The sequence below is a fragment of the Solanum stenotomum genome, chromosome 12 (genome assembly GCF_019186545.1).
Source record: "Solanum stenotomum isolate F172 chromosome 12, ASM1918654v1, whole genome shotgun sequence".
NCBI lineage: Eukaryota > Viridiplantae > Streptophyta > Magnoliopsida > Solanales > Solanaceae > Solanum > Solanum stenotomum.
In genome coordinates, this window is record NC_064293.1 from 11,093,207 (window position 1) to 11,113,926 (window position 20,720).

Genomic DNA, 20,720 nt, shown 5'->3' on the forward strand with positions numbered 1-20,720 from the left:
AGTAAACCCATTCATCTCTTACCTGAAGGTAATAAAAAAATAGAATAGTAATTATAGACATACTCTAACCTGAGGGCAATCCAAAAAATAGAATAATACTTAAAAACGAACATAATACAACACATTAGCAAACAAACAAAATACAACACAATACTTATCTTCTCTATGAACATAATCTATGAACATAAATACAACACAGTAGCAGACTAGCAACTTCTCTATGAATATAATACTAAGAAGAACATAAATACAACACTCCATGAACATAATACTAAAACAAACATAATACAAAATTATGCGACTTAGACGAGAAAAGGAAAAACCTAATTTCATGAAAAATGTGGTATAATATGGTGTAAATGAACACCTAACACTATAATCGTAAGCCACACATAAGATTTCACACAATGTTGCTCTTAATTTCACGAATCAACGGAAACCCTAGGGGATAAATCACAAACTCGAAATAAGGGATAGAGAACTAACCTTTTACTAAATCAGTTGATAAACTACGAAATGAAGTTAACAATACACAACAAAATTGTTTGATGATACCAAATTTGTTTGATGATCACCAGAAATGCATTGCTAATGGAGAAGGATTGAAAATGAGAAAGGAGGATTTTTTTTCTTTTACGTTTTAGGAGGGAATGAGGGAAAAACAAGAAATTGGAGTTGAAGAGGTGGGGGACCCAGTGCGTGGAATCACACAGGCCTAATTATTTGTTTATGTGTTGAGGTCAGCACTTATTTGTGTAGAAAATAGAGAAATATAAAGTTCTTGTGGGTAATAGGACACCCATAAAGTTGGAGTGTGTAGTTGGGATTTCGGGTATAGGTTGGGGGGGGGGTTAGATCATTTTCTCAAGGATGAATGATAAGATGTTATAATTATCATTTTTCTTTACATTATTAATGTTCGTTACTACGTAATATTGTATGTAAGACAACATAGTGTTTTAGTTTTAATGACCGATATATTTTGAGTATTATTTTATAAATTTTGTGATATCAAATTCCCATACAAAGCGCGAATAATTTTACTAGTATTAAAATAATATGAAATCCAAAAGACTATCCTAGTAGTAAAATAAAAGAAAAGAGAAAGAGGAAAAAATATATGGCAAAAAGACTATAGAGGAAGTAAAATAAAAGAAAAGAGAGAGGAAAAAATAAATGGCAAAAAGACTATAGAGGAAGAAGAGGGAAATATGAGCAGCCCTTGATTAATTTGAGATTACTTACCTTTGCTCTCGCCGGCTCTTCTCTGGGTTTTTGGTTAAAACTTAAAACCCCAACGCCGGTCTTATCCTACTTGCTCTCTGGTCTTCAACTTTCTCAACCATGCCATTACTCTCCATTTCCCAATTTCATGACTAGATAACACCTTAATTATGTATGCTTCTACTACTACCACATTCTTCACTCTTCAAAATCCATTCTTGAATCGCCATAGCCATTCCAATTACCGAATTCGCTCGAAAAAGCTCTCTTCCCATGAAGCAGATAAACCCAAAAGTCCTCTACGAATTCCTATTACTTCAGCCCCAGCTAGACTTATAAAATGTTCTATCACCCAAAAAGACAAAAACCCAGTTAGCTATGATGACCAAAATCCTCTTAAACCCATTTTAAAGCCTGTAGTGTACACATTATTCTCTATTGCTTTGGGATTGTGCCCGGTTCTCGGGTTTCAATTCCCTGCTACTGCTTCTGTTGCTGCTGCACCTCCCCCTGCCGCAGCTGAGCTGATACAGAAAACTAGTAATAAACGGAAAGATGTCCTTGAGACTAGACATGAATATTCACATTGTACTAAGAGATTGTTAGAGACGGTTTCAGGGTTGCTTAGAATGATAGAGGAAGTGAAATCTGGTAAAGAGGATGTGAAATGTGTGGAGGAAAAGCTAAAGGAGGTCAACATGAAGAGGAATGAGTTGCAAGAGGAGATCATGAATGGTCTCTATGCGGAACTGAGATTGTTAAAGGGAGAAAGAAATGCCTTGGTCAATCGTTCCGAGGAGATTCTTGATGTAGTGCTGAAGATTAAGAGGGAGGAGGAAAGTTTATTGAAGAAGGCTAAGGGCAATGAAAAAGATGCAGTAGTAAAGGAAAAAGTTGCAAAATTGGATGAGGAAGTGAGACAGAGTGATGAGGAATATAACAGGGTATGGGAGAGGATTGCAGAGATAGATGATGAGATTATGAGGAGAGAAACACTTGCATTGAGCATTGGTGTGAGGGAGCTTGCATCTATTGAGAGGGAGTGTCAAATCTTGGTTACGGAGTTTCTGAGGAAAATGAGGCTGCAAAGCGTTGAGAGGTAAGACATTATTAGAATTTTAGTAGCTTATACATGCTTTTTTTGATGTATAATAGTGCACCAGATCTTTTGTACGAGCAATGGTAGCAAAGCTTAATTAATCTAAACAATGGATATTGGCATTGAGCCTTATTATTTATTTGAGCAATTAGGTTCTGGGGATATCTTGGGAAGGAACTGCCCCTTTGTGCATGATAATTTAGTTGGCACCTAAAGCAGATGGCTCTGTTGTGAACTGATTGCTTTTACTTTCTTTTAGGATTTAACCTCCTAAATTGCTTTGGTATTTTCCAGCAATTTATTATCTAGACGTAATGCTTAGTTCACTGTTATATTACCTATAATTTAATTCCATCTCCAATTGTACCCGTTCCTTGGTCACCTAATCTACTTTATGCTGGCGACTAGATAATTGACATTTAGCATGTTATTCTTGTAGGCTGTAGATATCCTTTTGTTCTTAGATGAGGTTAGCTTTGTTTACTACTATTTGTAACAAGACTTGCTATTTGATGTTGTTTGTGAACTATATTTTCCCAATCATTTACATTGCTCTATATACTTGTGTGTCTTTGCAGCGTGCCTAAAAGCCCTCTCACTAAGCTTTCTAGATCTGAGATAAAAGAAGAATTGCAAATTGCTCAAAGACATTTGTTGGAGCAGATAGTTCTACCCAATGTTTTGGAAGATGATGACAATATACTCCTTTTTGATCAAGACTCTATGGTATTTGGTCAGCGAATAGAACAAGCACTTAAGGACTCAAGAGAGATGCAACGGAATCTCGAGAGTCGTATTAAGAAAAAAATGAAGAGATATGGCAATGAAAAACGTTTTGTTGTAAACACTCCGGTGGATGAAGTTGTCAAGGGTTTCCCTGAAATTGAATTGAAGTGGATGTTTGGAAACAAGGAGGTTGTAGTTCCAAAGGCCGTTAGCCTCCACTTGCATCATGGTTGGAAGAAATGGCGTGAGGATGTTAAAGCAGACCTCAAGAGGGATTTGCTGGAGAATGTTGAGCATGGTAAAAAATATATGACTGAGAAACAGGTAACTTTTGCTGAAATGCTTGGTTCTTCCTGCTTATGCTAGGTTGTGCACTCATCACTTCTACTTTTACTTTCTATTACTATATATCAGCACTTTGATCATTTAGCAGTAAATTAATCATCTTGGAATTCCCGTTGTTGCTCATCGCTATTGATAGCTTATCTTTTTCTCTGTAGTAAGATTTACTTTGTATACATTACCACTTTTCAGGAAAACAAAGAAGTAAAGAGTTACTTTGTATCCATTTAGCTGGTGTTTCTTAGTTACTGATTTAGTCTCATATCTTGGTCTTCAATTTTGTGATCTAGAAGTTAAAGACTCTGCATTGAGTGAGGGGTTTGTACATTATAGTTTGTGGGGTTGTGGTCTCATGGATAAATAGATGCCTGTTAGGTAGGATGAGAAGGTGCGATTTAGAAAACTACTTGCTTTTACATTTTAAGCATTTTGAATGACCTGGTTATGGTATGGAAAGAGTTAGTAGTTAATTGATAGAAATATTGAGCTAAAAGGTGGTCTAGCTATTACTTTACAGGCTATTACAAGTTGCTGGCTCCTGCTATCTTTGTCCCAAGAAATTCTATTACCAGATTGGTCGTATTGATTAAAGGTACTCTATTTTGTGACTTCTCAAAAAATAAAAAAAGGGAAGCAAAGTTCTGGACTTTACTTAATGGAGAATGAAAATATATTTTCAGGGTTTTTTGGGAACTTTTGAGCCTCGAGATCAACCTCGCGTTTTTGCATCTTGTAATTGACGTCTTCAATTATTTCGTGATTTACATCTGGAACTTGACATAATGTCAATTGATGAGATGAGTGGTGAAATTAATGATAAGCTGAAAGTTTGGAGACATGCCCTAGAGTCTAAAGGTTTCAAATTAAGCAAGACTAAAATAGAGTACTTGGAGAGTAAATTCAGTGGCATAATGCATGAGGCGGAGATGGAAGTAAAGATCGATGTCAAGTCATTTCCAAGAGAGGGAGCTTCAAGTATCTTGGGTTTATTATACAAGGAGACGAGGAGATTGATGATGATGTCACACATCATATGGGAGCTGGGTGGGTGAAATTGAGGTTCACTTCCGGGGTACTGTGTGATAAGAAGGTGTTGTCTAGGCTTAAGGGAAGTTCTACATAGTGGTAGTTAGACCCACATTGCTGTATGGGGTAGAGTGTTGGCCAGTCAAGAATGTCTATGTTCAGAAAATGAACGTAGAAGAGATGACGATGCTCGGATGGATGTGTGGACATATTAGGAGAGATATGAGTAGGAACGAAGTTATATGGGGCAAGGTGGGATTGGCTTCCATGGCAGACAAAATGAGGGAAGCGGGGTTGAGATGATTCGGGATTGTGAAGAGGAGGTGCGTGGATGCTCTAGTTAGGAGGTGTGAGAGGTTGTCCTAGCAGGAGTTAGGAGAGGTATAGGTAGGCCGAAAAGAAATCAGGGAGGGGGGTGGGGTGATTAGACAGGACATGACACAAATTCAGCTGACTGAGGACATAACCCTAGGTAGGAAAGTAAGATCGAGGATTAGGGTAGAAGGTTAGTAGTTAGTTGAGTATTGTTGCACTTTTGGTGGGGGAGGCAGGGGGCAAGCCCCATCTCTTCCCTATTAGTATTAAGAAATTACGTAGTTTATTACTCCCTCCATTCCATATTAACCTAAGTTTTGAAGCATTTTTCATTTTTCAAATTAACTTAATTGTTCAGTTTTCAAGACTACTTTTAGAGTGTTCTTCCAATTTTACCCTTCATTAGTTAGTATTGGAATTAGTGATTAATTAATATTTAGTTATTTTAATCATAAATTTGACAATAATTAATAAGGGTAAAAATGGAAAAGATAGTTCAATTTATGTCTTAATCTACTTTTCTTAAAGGGCGTGAAACACCTCAAAACTTAAGTTAATATGGAATGGAGGGAGTATTCTTCAATGTGTTTTATTAGCTGTTGCTTCATGTGCTTTGTATTTGGATATTTTGCTGAAACTTTTTCTTCTTGCAACCCTGCTTCGATTAACTTCTCTTTTGATCCGAAGGTCTATCTGAAACAACCTCTCCACCCCACGTGGGTAGGGGTAAGGACTATGCACATCTTACCCTCCTCAGACTTCATTTATGGGATTACACTGGGTATATTGTTGTTTTGGTTCCCTAATCTGTTGGTTCTATTTGAAAACTATATTTACCTATAATGATGCCATTGCTTTTCTCCGTGCAAGACACCATGCTCTATCAATGGTGGCATCTGCTTTATGATGACGTCCAAATTCTTATTATAGGAAAGGATCCTCCTGGATCGGGATAGAGTGGTGGCAAAATCATGGTATAATGAAGAAAGAAATAGGTGGGAGATGGATCCTGTGGCTGTTCCTTATGCTGTGTCCAAGAATCTTCTTGAGAGTGCTAGAATCAGACATGACTGGGCTGCCATGTATGTTATGTTGAAGGGAGATGATAAAGAATATTATGTTGATATCAAGGTATGATCCTCTATCTGCACAGTGATTCCTCTTTTTGATTTAAATGTGACATTGATTTTTAACCTCGTCATTTTTGTTTCAGGAATATGAAATGATTTATGAAGATTTTGGAGGTTTTGATGCCTTGTACCTGCGAATGCTTGCTTCAGGTATCCCAACTGCGGTTCAGCTGATGTGGATTCCTTTCTCAGAGCTGAACTTCCGTCAACAGTTTCTCTTGGTCACAAGACTCTGTCATCAATGTCTAAATGGATTGTGGTCTCTAAAACTTGTTTCACGTGGAAGAGACTGGATTTTGGAGAAATTCAGAAACGTAAATGATGACATTATGATGATGATTGTTTTCCCTACTGTGGAATTTGTCATCCCTTATCGGGTATTTATCATAGCCTGCACTTGACCCTGGTTTATTGTTTAATTTTCCTCCTTGTTTTTAACTGTGTTTTCAGAGCAGTCTCTTGCTGTTGTGGGTGTAGGTGAGGATGCGGCTGGGTATGGCGTGGCCAGAGTATTTCGATCAATCTGTTGCTTCAACGTGGTACTTGAAGTGGCAATCTGAGGCTGAAATGAGTTTCAGATCAAGAAAAAAAGATGATTTTCAGTGGTATCTCTGGTTTTTGATTAGAACTGCAGTATATGGCTATGTATTGTATCATGTGATTCGCTTTATGAAGAGGAAAATTCCACGACTTCTTGGTTATGGACCTTTAAGGAGAAATCCCAACCTACGGAAGCTGCAGAGAGTGGTATAGTTACCTCCTCGACTCCGCTATGTATCTAGTGTCTGGACAATTGTATGTTTCTGTTTAAGCCGTAACACAGAGCATTCTCTAATGAAGTGGGCCATAGCTTCTTTGCTATGATGTCTTAGTTATGACTCTCCCATTCCAGTTTATGTGACGGGTGACCCTATATTTTTTTAGTATGTTTAAAAATATGTCCACTTTCTAAATCTAGAAACATATTAACTTTAAATTCTTCATTTTGCCCATAATGAAAAGCTTTTATAGCCACACACATATTATAGCATGTTTAAGACCACAAGTTTCGGAAGTACTATAGCCATATTATGGCATATTTAATACTACAAGTTTCAAAAGTCTGCATTTCTTTCTTAAACTTTGTGCCCAGTCAATTAGGGTTACATAAAATGAAACGGAGGGGGTAATATCTCTTTACTATAAAGAGCATTTCGTTTCTCTACTGTTTCGTACGGTGCTTTTTGTTCTATTACTAACTCTTCTATTTAAGTGGTTCTTTGCAAAAACTTATAACTATGACACCCTTTAATTTGTTTATATATACACACATGTTTACAAAGCTTTTTATCAAGGGATTTTATTTGATCTTTCATCATTGGATGTTACTTGGATGTAGTTGAAGCTTGACTTTATTTATAAAATGTGTTTATAATTCATCCAAGGGTATGGCCTTGTCAACGAAGTGGGTTGAGAACCATGAGGTCTCCAACAGAGACAATATATATACATACATACATGTTTACAAAGCTTTTATCAAGGGATTTTGTTTGATCTTTCATAATTGGATGTAGTTGAAGCTTGAATTTATTTATAAAATGTGTTTATAATTCATCCAAGGGTGTAGCCTTGTGGTCAATGAAGTGAGTTGAGAACCTGAGACAAAAACGCTAGGTGAGTTCTTCCTATTTGTCCAAGCCTTGTTGATGGAGTTACCCGATACCTGTGTTGGTGGTGGGGATAGCAGGTACCTCGTGGAATTAGTCGAGGTGTGTAGGAGCTGGCTCAGACTCTAGGGTTGTAAAGAAAATGTGAATTCAAAATTTCAGGCACCCATATGGAGAAAAACCTAGTTCGTACCAGTAAATTGTGCTGATATTTAGAGTGCTGAGGATCTTTTGTGTGATGTTATCTCTGTTGTCACCTTTGAACAGGAGTATATCATCTTCTTCACTCTCATTTAAGTATCTCCTTTCCTTTCTTTTTGTTGTTGTTGTTAACATATCAAAAGGAAACGATAAAAGATAGTAGACAAGTTTGGGATCTTTTATTTCGATGATGGGACAAGAGCCTATTATAGTCAAATCTTTGAAATATTAGAATTGTATTAAGGATGCATGCAATGTGGTGGGACAAATAGGAATGTTGATAAAAGGTTTACATACACTTGTTTTGTTCACGTGATCAAGGGTGAAATAGAAGTGACATTGAGTTTCCGACGAGGATACTTCTAATTATGTAGCAAATACTCTAGAATTTCTTTTCTAAGGGCCTTTGATTGGCTTATCAAAATCTTTTCTGATTGTTAAAATTGATCTTTAGAGAATTCATTAAGATAATTAGTTTCGTTATTCTAATGAAACTAAAAGTTGAAAATGACAGAAAATATGCTGGATTCCGTTAGCTCCCTACTTAGCTTATTGTGAAAATACTTATGTCTTTTGTACATCTTGTAAACGGCACTATGTTTGTTCTAATTTTTCATAAGATTAACCCTACTTTAAAGAAAACAAAGTAGCCTAGTTGAATTAATCTTTAGTTATTAGCTCTAAAAATTGATTTTTGGAATAGTGTCCTAGGAAACTGATAAAATGATGAATTTAAACCAAGCAGTCATGAATATATATTCTTAAGAAAAATTAGTTGTCAAACTATATGCAAGTATGATTGAAGAGTGGAACTGGAGATTCGTTTCCCAAAGCTATCAGAAATCGTTGAAGTATGAAGAAAATAAATATCTAAATCACTAAACAAAAAGTGGGTTCAAATAAGATAAATCAAAATCGAAAACATGAGGTGTGTGAAAAGCAATGGAGAAAGGGGGAGGTAATTTAGGGGCATATTAGCGATATTAATTGGGTTTTCTCCTGGGGGGGGGGGGGGGGGAGGTTTGCATCGATGTTGATATAAACAGGATATTTAGTTTTCAGTCAAACCAACTAATGGTAAATGTGGAGGCTAGTGTGACATATCTTATCTGCATGTGGAGGCTAATACAATGTAGCCTTAAGGCTTAAGCTACCAGGCCACCCTTGGTCCTATGGTTGACATTTATATTATTCTTCTTCCTTTTGATCCGTTTACATTGATATTATTCTTCATCCTCAGGATCTGTCTACTACTGATCCTCTACTGCTGATGTACTTCATTAGCTCATCTGAGATTGCTGAAAAATATGTACTCCAGATATTTCTACCACACGTCCTTTCTGTAGTGTGAGGATTCATCATAAGAGCACAATGGAAGAAAACGATATGTATAGGCAATACATATTACTTGAGAATATGTTTTAGACATTAGAACTTTTGCAGTAGGTTTTTATGCTTTCTAGGAGTGGTTAACTTTTCAGAGATTTATACGTTGAGAAAATATACAATCTAGTACTTCTAAATTATATTTGCATAATATGGCATGCGATAGTTTAAATGGAGTAATGTAGTCAGTGAGGATTCCTATAGCCGACCCAACTTGTTTCGGACTGAGGTGTGGTGTGTTCTTTTTGCATTGTTTATTGTCCTTCCAAATTGGGTGTCAGTTCTGGTCTTCCAGGGCATTCTATGAGGAACTTGTGCTGCATCACCATCTCTTTTATCTCATTACTGTAAAGTTTTTTTTTTGGAATCTCAAAAAGATGCTTTTAAAATTGAAAACGTGCACAGGTTTTAGAATCCATAAAAGACAGAATGGGTTACAACTTACCCGTATATCAAGAACATCTTGATCAATGGTAGTCTAGTCGAGCTCATATCTTTGCTTTTCTGCAAAAGGTTTTACAATTCAGGACAATTTTTGTCCAAGGACAATTTCCTTGAAGGATTGTATGTGGTCAAATTATATGTTTTTGAGTTTTGCATGAGTCATTGCTAGATAACAACTTGCAACATTGTTACTTCTTGCAATAATTTCAAGTAAGTCATGTTTATGCATAATAATTGTTACAATTTGCTGCAGAAAGCATATTTTAGATTTAGGACAAGGAGAATAAAGCAAAAGAAGAAGGCGGGTGTTGATCCCATCAGTACTGCTTTTGATCAGATGAAGGTTTGCACTTTTGTTCTTTAACAATGACAGTTACCTTGGTATATTTGCTTTTGGTGATCAATCTTCTTTTTCTGTTTCCCAGAGGGTGAAGAATCCACCTATAAGTTTGAAGGACTTTGCAAGCATTGAATCTATGAGGGAAGAGATTAATGAGGTCGTAGCATTTCTGCAAAACCCTCGCGCTTTTCAAGAAATGGGAGCTCGTGCCCCTCGGGTATGTTACTGCAAGTGTTGTTTGAGAATTTCTTAGTTTAAGATGGTGGTGAATTTGCTTCCTTACTAGTGCATTTATGTGTAGAAATTTGTGACTATGAAAAGGCACTTCCAGTTTGTACTTTCTACTTAACAGTTATACATGCATAGACTAATCTATTAAATACCTTCACTTTCCTATGAAGAACTCAGTCATATGGTTGTTTAAATATCTTATGCAGAGCTAAGTCAAATAAACAATAAACCAGTTAGAAAGAATGATGTTGAGGATAAACTATTTCTGGTGTAATGCATTCTGATGTTTAAAATGAAGGTTATGTCCCCTCAACAATAATCATAATCTCTCTGGTCCTACAAGAAGGGTTCTTGCTGTATGTTGTAGTCAATTTGTGTATTCAGTAAAGTTCAATGGCTTTTCTATGTGCAGAGTCGAAGTTGTTGTGCTAACTTGACATCAAGTCAGATGTAAAGTGATCTAGATCTCCGATATATCACCTTTAGACTCCAATTGATCCTTTTAAGTCCTCGTGTATTGTGTTAGTTTTATCTTTAGGTAAGCTTTATTTCTGATACTGGTGCAACTAGATTCAGCATCTGCTTAATGGTGAAAGGAGTATAACACACACCAACTTGGGCTTGGTTAACAACATATAGTCATAATGCAATACATATAGTCATGCACAGTCATGTCCTATAATAACCCTCCATGAAATTAGTAATAAAAAATTGTAGGTACCATAATGATTAATGAGTATTCTTTGTAATATATGGCCAATCTACTGTATGATTAACAATGGTTCTTGTAAACGGTTACCACCGTTACACCAAAAAAAGCCCAGCAGCATTGTTTGTGTGTGCGTGGGAGAGTATATGTGCATATCCACAAAATATGTTAGAGCTAAAATGATGCTTTATGCTTGCACTAAACTCTATTTCATGTGTGATATGACAGGGAGTTCTTATTGTGGGGGAGAGAGGAACTGGAAAGACAACCCTAGCTCTGGCAATTGCAGCAGAAGCTAAGGTGCCACTTGTTGAAGTTAAAGCCCAGCAGTTAGAGGCTGGTTTGTGGGTTGGCCAAAGTGCATCAAATGTTAGAGAGCTGTTTCAAACAGCACGTGATCTGGTCAGTCTGGTTTCTTTGTGTATTGTATTGCCTCTCCTTACAATTTCCAATACTGGTTATGGTGTAATCTGCATCTTCTTCTTGTCGTTATTCTGAGATCTAAAGTAAATAAAGGAGGTAGAAAAGGGTCTTGTTGGAATTGGCTGCTGATATAGCATAAATAATGGATAAAGACATATTTCCCTTTGCATGCACTCATAAAAGTTTATAGATTTGTTTGCATGCATGTTTTTGTGGAAAGGAAACAAGTAAAACAAGTTTATCTTGGAGTGCAGCTCATAATTAACTTTATGCAAGAGCAAGACTGCTAATAAGAAATTTTGCAAAAACATACCTGTAAATCTTTTTTGTGACTTAGTGGGTGTTTGGATTGGCTTATTTAAGTAGTTTTTGGCTTTAAAGCCCATTTTTAATTTTGGAAGTGTTTGGGAAACACAAAAACACTTTTTAGGCTGAAAAGTACAAAAATGGCCAAAAGCCGAAATTTGGGTGTTCCCAACTTATGGCTTTTAGCTTATAAGCCACTTAAAAAAAGTCAATCCAAATACCCCCTTAATGTTATGATCTTTTCTCGACTGACCGAGTCTTTCACAAATAATTTGAGGACAAGTCAACAATACTGAAGGAATAATATAGTGTATCATGTCAAGGTACACATCTGGTGCATTTTTCTGAGCTGTTTTTTGTAGTGATGTCTGCTTACTTCCTTATCCTGTTCAGGCTCCTGTAATCATATTTGTGGAGGATTTTGACCTCTTTGCTGGAGTCAGAGGGAAGTTTATCCACACTAAAAAGCAGGATCATGAAGCCTTCATCAATCAACTTTTGGTGGAACTTGACGGGTAAGTGAGTTCTCATGATTTTTAACAAATTTAGTTATTGCAGCAACAGAAAAGCATCATCTTGATGTAAAACATTCATCAGGAAAATGGCCTCGTATAGCTATTGTTGAGTTACCCAACTCATCTTCTATAATAGTTGTCTGTTTTTGATGTGGAGAAGGAGAAGGTAGGCTGATATGAAGACCCGGGGCTTTGATTCAATGGTAAGGACACAATATTGGATGTGTGGATAGAGCGCATGCCATCTTGACATAGAGCCCAATATTTAAGTGGGAAGAGGGTAGAAGGGGAGCCGTACTTCCTCGAGTTTTGAACTTGTGGGTCAACTGATGTTGGTTAGCTATTCCCAGGGGATTTCTCGGTTGTCAAAAGAAAAAAAAAGGACTGATATGGTTTACTAGCTGTTAATTCTTCCATAAAGTACCATTGTTGATTCTGTAATTATTCTAAATTTCCTTTATCTTCTTTTACATTGTTGAGTTGTGTCTACCAACTCATATAAAAGCTTAATATATTAAGATATTAAGCTTTTATATGATGCCAAGGAGAGTAACCCAAACCCTGAAGATATGGAGTAGTTATGCCAACACCTCAGGACATACGGAGAGATGGAAAATCATCCCAGCTTGTATTTGGTGGTCAACGTGGAAAGAAAGGAACCTTAGATGTCATCAGAACAAGAGCAACACTATTCAGAAGATGAAGATGAATTGTCTTGTGTTGTTTCATTTTTGGTGTAAACAGGAGTATATGGAAGATCTAGAATCAGTTATGAATGTCTTAGGATCCCTGTAATTTTTGTCATAGGATTGAAGATCTTCTGTTATACTCTCTTTAATCTGTAGTTAGGAATCTGTAACATATTGTGGCAGGTTTTGATGTTTTGGAAATAGAAATACAAATGTTACCTTCTCAAAAAAATAAAAATAAATATTAAGATACATAATTGGCCTATATTAGGCTTAGCATATAGTTTCTCATGTGCAAGCCTAATTTTTTATTTTAAGCCAAGAACGTAGGGATATTTTGTTGACGGATGGTGGTGGGACTCGAATGTAGGACCTCTGTCACTTTGATATCATATAGAGTTGTGTCTGTCATTTTATCTAAAGGTTTAAGCTGGTAAAAGAAGGAAGAAGCCAAGTTAATTGTTTTTTACAACAGACATCTACAATGAGGTATGTCCATTCTCTCAGGTGAATATCATTGCCAATTTCATGCCAAAAAGTTAGACGGAGTTCAAATTTTGTGTTCCAAGTGAACAACCTAACATGACGAACAAAACCCTGCCTAGTAAGAGTAATATTAGTGCTCATTTAGCTATGGGAAATTCTCCATTGAATTTCCTTGAAACAAATTGTAATAATAAGTAAATGTTCTTATTCCTATCTTGGCATGCCTTTGGGAGCTAAGACTAAATCTTTGAGCATCTGGAATTCTGTGGTGGAAAAATGTGAAAAGAAGTTAGTGAACTGGAGAAGTCAATACTTATCCTTGGGTGGTAGAGTCACACTTATCAACAGTGTTCTTGATGCCAACCTATATGATGTCCCTCTTTCTCATGCCTGGGAAGATCATTCAGTGGCTGGACCAATCAAAAGAAACTTTCTTTGACAAGGTAATGGAGAAGGGGAGAAGAAATTTCATTTGGTTAAGTGGGATGTTGTTATATCCAACAAAAAAGAGGGAGGTTTGGGAATTAAGAATTTGAATGCCCACAATAAGAGCCTTCTGCTAAAATGGCTCTGGAGACTAGCAAATAGCAACAGATGATCAGAGCTTATGGATGGACATTATCATTGCAAGATATGGAAAGGAAGGACCATGGACTACTAAGGAGGTTAATACTCCTTATGGTGTGGGTCTATGGAGAACTATTAGAAACCAGTGGCCAAGAATGTGGAGTAACTCTGTGATTAATGTGGGAAATGGGAGGAAAACCTTGTTCTGGAATGATATATGGGTGGGACAAACACCTTTGAGACAACAGTTCCCAGACATTTATATTCTCAATCAGCAGAAAATGGCTACAATTCTAGAAGTCAGAAATGAACAAGGATGGAACCTGACTTTCAGAGGGTTCCTCAATGACTGGGAAGTGGAGAGAATGACTCAGTTCTACAATACCTTGGAACAAGCCAAGAACCTCACTTGTGAGGAAGACAAATTGATATGAAAGCTGGAGAAAGATGGCAAGTTCAAGGTGAAATCAGCCTACAAATTACTAGACATTTCAACTGAAACCAAGGAGTTGTGGCCTTGGAAGATGATCTGGAAAGGGAAGATACCACATAAGGTGGCTTGTTTCATATGGCTTGTTGCAAGACAATCTTTTCTGGCTCAGGACAACTTAATGAAATGAGGAAGGAACTTATGCTCCAGATGTTTTTTTTGTGAATATGAGACGGACAATAAACCATCTTTTTTTGCATTGTAAAGTGACTGAGAAACTGTGGAAGTATTTCATTAACTTGAGAGGTATCACATGGACTATGCCTAGAAATACTACAGAAGTCCTAGCATGTTGAAATAGAGATGGAAATCAGTCAGGACACAAGGAGAGATTGAAGATTGTCCCTGCTTGCGTCTGGTGGACAATATGGAGGGAGAGAAATCAAAGATGTTTTGAGAACAAGAGTATCCCTTTCCAAAGCATTAAAATGAATTGTTTAGTGACCTTTTACTTTTGGTGTATTCATACTATTCCCAAGGATCCGGGGGACATCATCCTATTCTTAAATAGTTTATGAGGGAGATAGGTGTTTAGATTCTTTTTGACAAACCCTCTATACTTCTCTGTTTATAATACCAGTTAACTTTCTCAAAAAAAAAAAAATGTTCTTACATTAATCATTCCTACTGTTAAGACATTACATCCTACTAAGACATAATGTTCTGTTCTTTTTCTTCATCATCATCCTGCTTTTTTTTTTCTTTGAAATTGGTAAATTGTATTCATCAGCATTAAGGGTATGCTGGCCACCTCCAAAAGTGAGCAATTACAAGCTTCCTATCAAATCTACAATCTGATCTACATCTTCTATACAAAGTAGTTTACACCAAAGAAGTAGAGCTTCAATACAATTCCATTTTACTTTATGTATGGAATTGGACCTATCTGTAAAGCATCTCTCATTTCTTTCCTTCCATATTGACCACCATATACATGATGGTATTAATCTCCACCATCTCTTTTGACTTTTACTTCCTCCCCTCCTAATCCAGCAACTCAAAAGATCCGATGTGTGCTCTGGCATTGTCCAGCTAGTGCTTGTAATGTTGAGGAAAAGGTTCCATAGCTGAGTGGTGAACTTGCAATGTAAAAATAGATGCTTATTGGTTTCCCCTGTTATGTTGCAAAGAAAACACCTGGGAACTAGTTGTCTACCTTTCTTTTGTAGGACTTCTTGAGTAAGACAAGCTCTCCTAATCACTAACCAAGTAAAACCTTTCACTTTGGCGGGCATGACACTCTTCCAGAAGTACCTCCAAGGATATTGTGTTCCCCTAGTCATCTCATGTAGTCCGCTGTTATATGCACTTTTGACTGAGAAAACCCCATCCGTGCTGAGTTTCCACAAGACCCTGTCTGTAGCTGTTGGGGTAATGGAAATTCCACCTAATGTTCCCAGCAGAACTGCCACCCTCTCTATTTCCCAATCATTAAGCATTCTCCTAAATGATATGTTCCATCCCTGCTCTGTCCAACAATCACACACTCTATCTTCAGGATTCTCACAAATGAGGAACAGATCTGGGAAAAGATCCTTGAGAGAGGTTTGATTAACCCATCCATCCTTCCAAAATTTTGTTTTGTTTCCATTCCCCACTTTGAGATATAAATTTGCTTCCATCTGTGGCCAAAGATTTCTGATTGTTCTCCACACACCCACACCCTAAGGTTCAGAAACATTCTCTGTACACCAGGGGTTTATTTCACCGTACTTCGCTACTATAACCTCCTTCCATAGAGCTCTTTCCTCACCAGTGTATCTCCACAGCCACTTCATCAGTAGACTCTCATTTTGCAACCTCAAATTTCTGATTCCCAGACCACCTCTTTCTTTGCTGAGAAGCAGTCTTCCAGTTTACTAGACAATAACCTTTCCCTTCTTTATTTCCATGCCACAGAAAGTTCCTCCTTAGCCTGTCTAACTTTTCCACAACTTTTGCTGGGATTGGAAATAAAGACATCACATAGGTGGGTAAGGAATCTAGAACAGAATTTATCAAGACCAGTCTTCCACCTAAAGATAAATACTGAGCTTTCCACCTAGTTAATTTCCTTTCAGTCTTTTCCAGGATACCATCCCAGATGTCCAGTGCCTTGTGATTGCTACCCAGAGGCATGCCCAAGTAAGTGGTAGGCATTTGATCAACTCTACATCCCAAAGTATTTGCCAAGTTTTGAATCTGCTGGACTTCATTAACAGGAAACAAACTGCTTTTTCCCCAATTTACTCTCAACCCTGATACAACTTCAAACAAAACCAGAATCACTCTAATGTAACTAATTTGTTCAGCTACTGGCTCACAGAAAATGAGGGTGTCATCTGCATATAGCAAATGACAGATTTCCTTCTCCTCCCCCACTCTTCCTCCAACTTGGAATCCTCTAATCCACCTGTTTTGTGATGCAATCCTCATCATGCTATCAAAACCTTCCATTGCTAGAATGAAAAGGAAAGGAGAAAGTGGATCCCCCTGTCTCAACCCTCTTTCTGATGTAAAAAAATCCACAGGTTCTCCATTTACTAGAACAGAGAACCTGACTGTTTTGATACAAAATTCAATCCACTTCACCCATTTACTACCAAATCCCATCTGTTGGAGAGTATTCAAAAGGAATGTCCAATTAACATGATCATACGCTTTCTGTATATCCAACTTACACATTATACCAGGTGTTCCTCCTTTCGTTCTTGAATCAATGCATTCACTGGCTATGAGTGCTGCATCCATGATTTGCCTCCCTTTAATAAAAGTCATTTGGTGCTTGTTGATCAATTTACTTACAACCTTTTTCAGCCTTTCTGCCAATAATCTGGCAATGATTTTGTATACTCCTCCTACCAAGCTAATTGGTCAGAAATCTTTCAACTCCGAGGCTCCTGGTTTCTTAGGAATCAAGGCAATGAAAGTTGCATTAGAACTTTTCTTCAAAAGTTTGCTTGGAGTGGAAAACCTTAATGGTGTTAATGATGTCTTCCTTCAGAATTCCCCAGAATGTCTGAAGGAATACCATAGGAAAACCATCTGGACCTGGTGCCTTCTCCATAGCACACTGTTTAAGGCATTCCATTATCTCTTCCTCCTCAAAAGGCCTCTGAAGCCATATTTGTCCTTCCTCAGTAATCCTTGATACATCATGAAGTCTCAAACCAGGCCTCCATTGCTCCGTCTCCTTATAAAGGCCTTCACAGAATTTCTGCACTGCATTCTTAATAGAATCAGGATCCTTGATTGTAGCTCCATCCACCTCCAACTGTTCCAAGGAATTGAGCCTCTTGTGAGAGGTTGCAATTCTATGGAAAGTTTTTGTGTTTTTGTCCCCATGTTTTAGCCATTGAATCCTTGATCTCTGTTTCCAGGCTATCTCTTCTTTTTAGCTACCTCTTCAAATTCCATTGCCAGGTGAGTCTTTTGGATCAACTCATCATCTGTGAGTGGTCTCTGTTCTTGGACTGTTTCCCATTTTGAAATCTGGTTAAGAATGTCCTCCTTCCTTTGTTTCCAATTTCCTCTATTGACTTTGTTCCACTCCTTGAGCTTTACTTTAAGCATTTTTAGTTTCTCGGCCAAAATATAGCCTGGCCTACCATTCACTTGGAAGGATGCCCACCATTCTTTCACCCTATCTTTGAAACCCTCCACTTCAGGCCACCATAACTCAAATTTAAAATAGGATTTCTTCCACTCTTCACCTCCACAGGACAAAATAATAGGATTGTGATCTGATGCCATTTTGGGAAGGCAACTTTGTTTGATATGGGTAAAATTATCCCCCCACTCCGCACAATGCAAAATTCTGTCAATCCTAGATGCACAACTATGATCCTCCCCTCTTCTCCATGTAAAAGATCCTCCCAATAAAGGAGGATCCACCAGCTGCAGTTCTTCAATACATGATGAAAATTCTTCCATAGCACCACTCAGTGTGTGACAATTTGTTCTCTCCGATGGGTATCTGGTGATATTGAAATCACCACACACTATCCATGGCCCATTGAGGCCTTTTTCAATACTAACAATTCCTGCCATAATGCTCTCGTAGCCACTCTGTTACAATCTGCATAAATTGCACTAAGATGCCAACAGAAGTCCTCATTTACTCCTGAAAATCTTCCCGTTATACATTGCTCTCCATTCAACACCAACTCCCCATTCCACACTCTTTTGTCCCATAGAACTAGTATCCCCCCACTGCTCCCCTGAGCTTCTTTCTGTATTACCCCCATCCATCTGTTGCTCCATATGCTCTGCAATATGTTATCGACTGATCCCTTGAGTTTTTTCTCAACTAAAACTATGACATCAGCCCCCCATTGATTTAGTAATTTTCTGACGATCTCCCTTTTACTACCCTCATTTANAGGATTGTGATCTGATGCCAATTTGGGAAGGCAACTTTGTTTGATATGGGTAAAATTATCCCCCCACTCCGCAAAATGCAAAATTCTGTCAATCCTAGATGCACAACTATGATCCTCCCCTCTTCTCCATGTAAAAGATCCTCCCAATAAAGGAGGATCCACCAGCTGTAGTTCTTCAATACATGATGAAAATTCTTCCATAGCACCACTCAGTCTGTGACAATTTGTTTTCCCCGATGGGTATCTGGTGATATTGAAATCACCACACACTATCCATTGCCCATTGAGACTGTTTTTCAATACTAACAATTCCTGCCATAATGCTCTCCTAGCCACTCTGTTACAATCTGCATAAATTGCGCTAAGATTCCAACAGAAGTCCTCATTTACTCCTGAAAATCTTCCCGTTATACATTGCTCTCCATTCAACACCAACTCCCCATTCCACACTCTTTTGTCCCATAGAACTAGTATCCCTCCACTGCTCCCCTGAGCTTCTTTCTGAATTACCCCCATCCATCTGTTGCTCCATATGCTCTGCAATTTGTTATCGACTGATCCCTTGAGTTTTGTCTCAACTAAAACTATGACATCAGCCCCCCATTGATTTAGTAATTTTCTGACGATCTCCCTTTTACTACCCTCATTTTACCCCCTTACATTCCAAGAGAGAATCTTAGCTCTCATTGATTTATGTCTTACTTATTTCTTTGTGCTGGTGAAATGCATTCTCCATCACTATTAGATGTATTAATGCAGTCAGTTTATACCTCAGTTCTCACTTGGGTTAATAGTATTGTCTGTAGTTCCTCACCTCATGAATTAATTTTTTGGTTGTATTAGGCTCAAGGTTCATTTTCTTAATATGTTATTACAGCTAAACCTATCTCTAATGTTGGGTTACTCAATGTTAGGCTGCAATGTTATAGTCAATGCTCTAGATGTTCAATCCTGGGCATGTGTGGGCGGAAGAGTTAAGAGTCCCGCAATAGTTGAGGTTCTTGGATTTTAGGTGTAAGTTGTAACATATAGATAGAACTTGGACTCAATTGGCATGTAAAGACCTACACTTTGAGAATGCACATCTAGACACATCAACTTGGTTTTAAGTTGGCCCCGTGTTAGTTTGGGTCTTTACTTGCTCGTTAAGGCCAAGTTAAGGTGTCTATCTATATGTTATGCCTTGTAGTTTCTTTACATGATCTTGGAAATTTGTTGTCCTTTGCACAATATTCAAAAATAGGGATACTAGAAGAGAATTTATGAGTGGGAATTTGGTGGAGCAAGTGGAGTACTATAAATCATTTTCTTTGGTTTGTTGAAAAAGAAAGTTAGTGAAAGTGTAGAGGAATTTATCCTAGCCTTGTTTGGCAAAAGTTTGTGGGCCCGATTGAGAATCGTTTTCCTCTCTCAATTCATTGACTTTTGCTTGCAGCAAGCCATAATTTAGGTCTTAGAAAGTGTACTATCTGAAACATTACTTAAATGGATGGATTTTTGGGTTTTCAAAAATCAATCTTTCTGGAAGATGGAAGATTAATGTAGTTTATATTTGGAAAATCAGGTTAATCAATACTCATATATTGGTAAATTCATGGCCTTGTTGGTGCTCAGAGGATCTGTAATTTGGTGAAAATCTATTCAAGTATCTGCAAAACTTGAAGGCCTGCACGTGGTGTCACTTATGATTTAAGGAATGGCAATTTGCCTATACCAGCAGGAAATAAACTTGTCACACTTGGTTTTTGGTTTTTTGTTTTTTTTTTCGAACTTGTAACTTTGTATTATATCACAAAACAGTACAACCAAACCTTATATACAAATGACCCCAATTCTTACTGCTCTCTGGTTAAATTGAGTCTAAAACATCAATTATAGAGAGCATCATTTGAGTATAACTAATTACACCAAAAACATAATAGCAAAATGCAATTGAGCTTTACTTTCTGCACACTGGTTTCTATGCTCTCAAAACACCTAGAGTTCCTCTCTTTTCATATTGCCCACCATATTGCAGCAGGGATAAGTCTCCATCTGCCTCTCTCTTTTGCCAGTACTCTTGCT

At 37.5% G+C, this 20,720-nt stretch overlaps 1 protein-coding gene across 1 annotated transcript in view; it reads left to right on the top strand.

The window, feature by feature from the left end:
- Positions 1-1,236: 1,236 nt before the first annotated feature.
- The window catches only part of LOC125847602 (probable inactive ATP-dependent zinc metalloprotease FTSHI 5, chloroplastic), a 38,300-nt gene continuing 18,816 nt past the window's right edge, over positions 1,237-20,720 (top strand). The window contains exons 1-9 of the mRNA XM_049527241.1: positions 1,237-2,323; positions 2,902-3,373; positions 5,663-5,863; positions 5,946-6,239; positions 6,340-6,609; positions 9,793-9,882; positions 9,965-10,096; positions 11,048-11,221; positions 11,942-12,063. Of these exons, the coding sequence (XP_049383198.1) occupies positions 1,395-2,323; positions 2,902-3,373; positions 5,663-5,863; positions 5,946-6,239; positions 6,340-6,609; positions 9,793-9,882; positions 9,965-10,096; positions 11,048-11,221; positions 11,942-12,063 (2,684 nt within the window). The 5' untranslated portion in view covers positions 1,237-1,394. The remainder of the gene's footprint in view (positions 2,324-2,901; positions 3,374-5,662; positions 5,864-5,945; positions 6,240-6,339; positions 6,610-9,792; positions 9,883-9,964; positions 10,097-11,047; positions 11,222-11,941; positions 12,064-20,720) is intronic.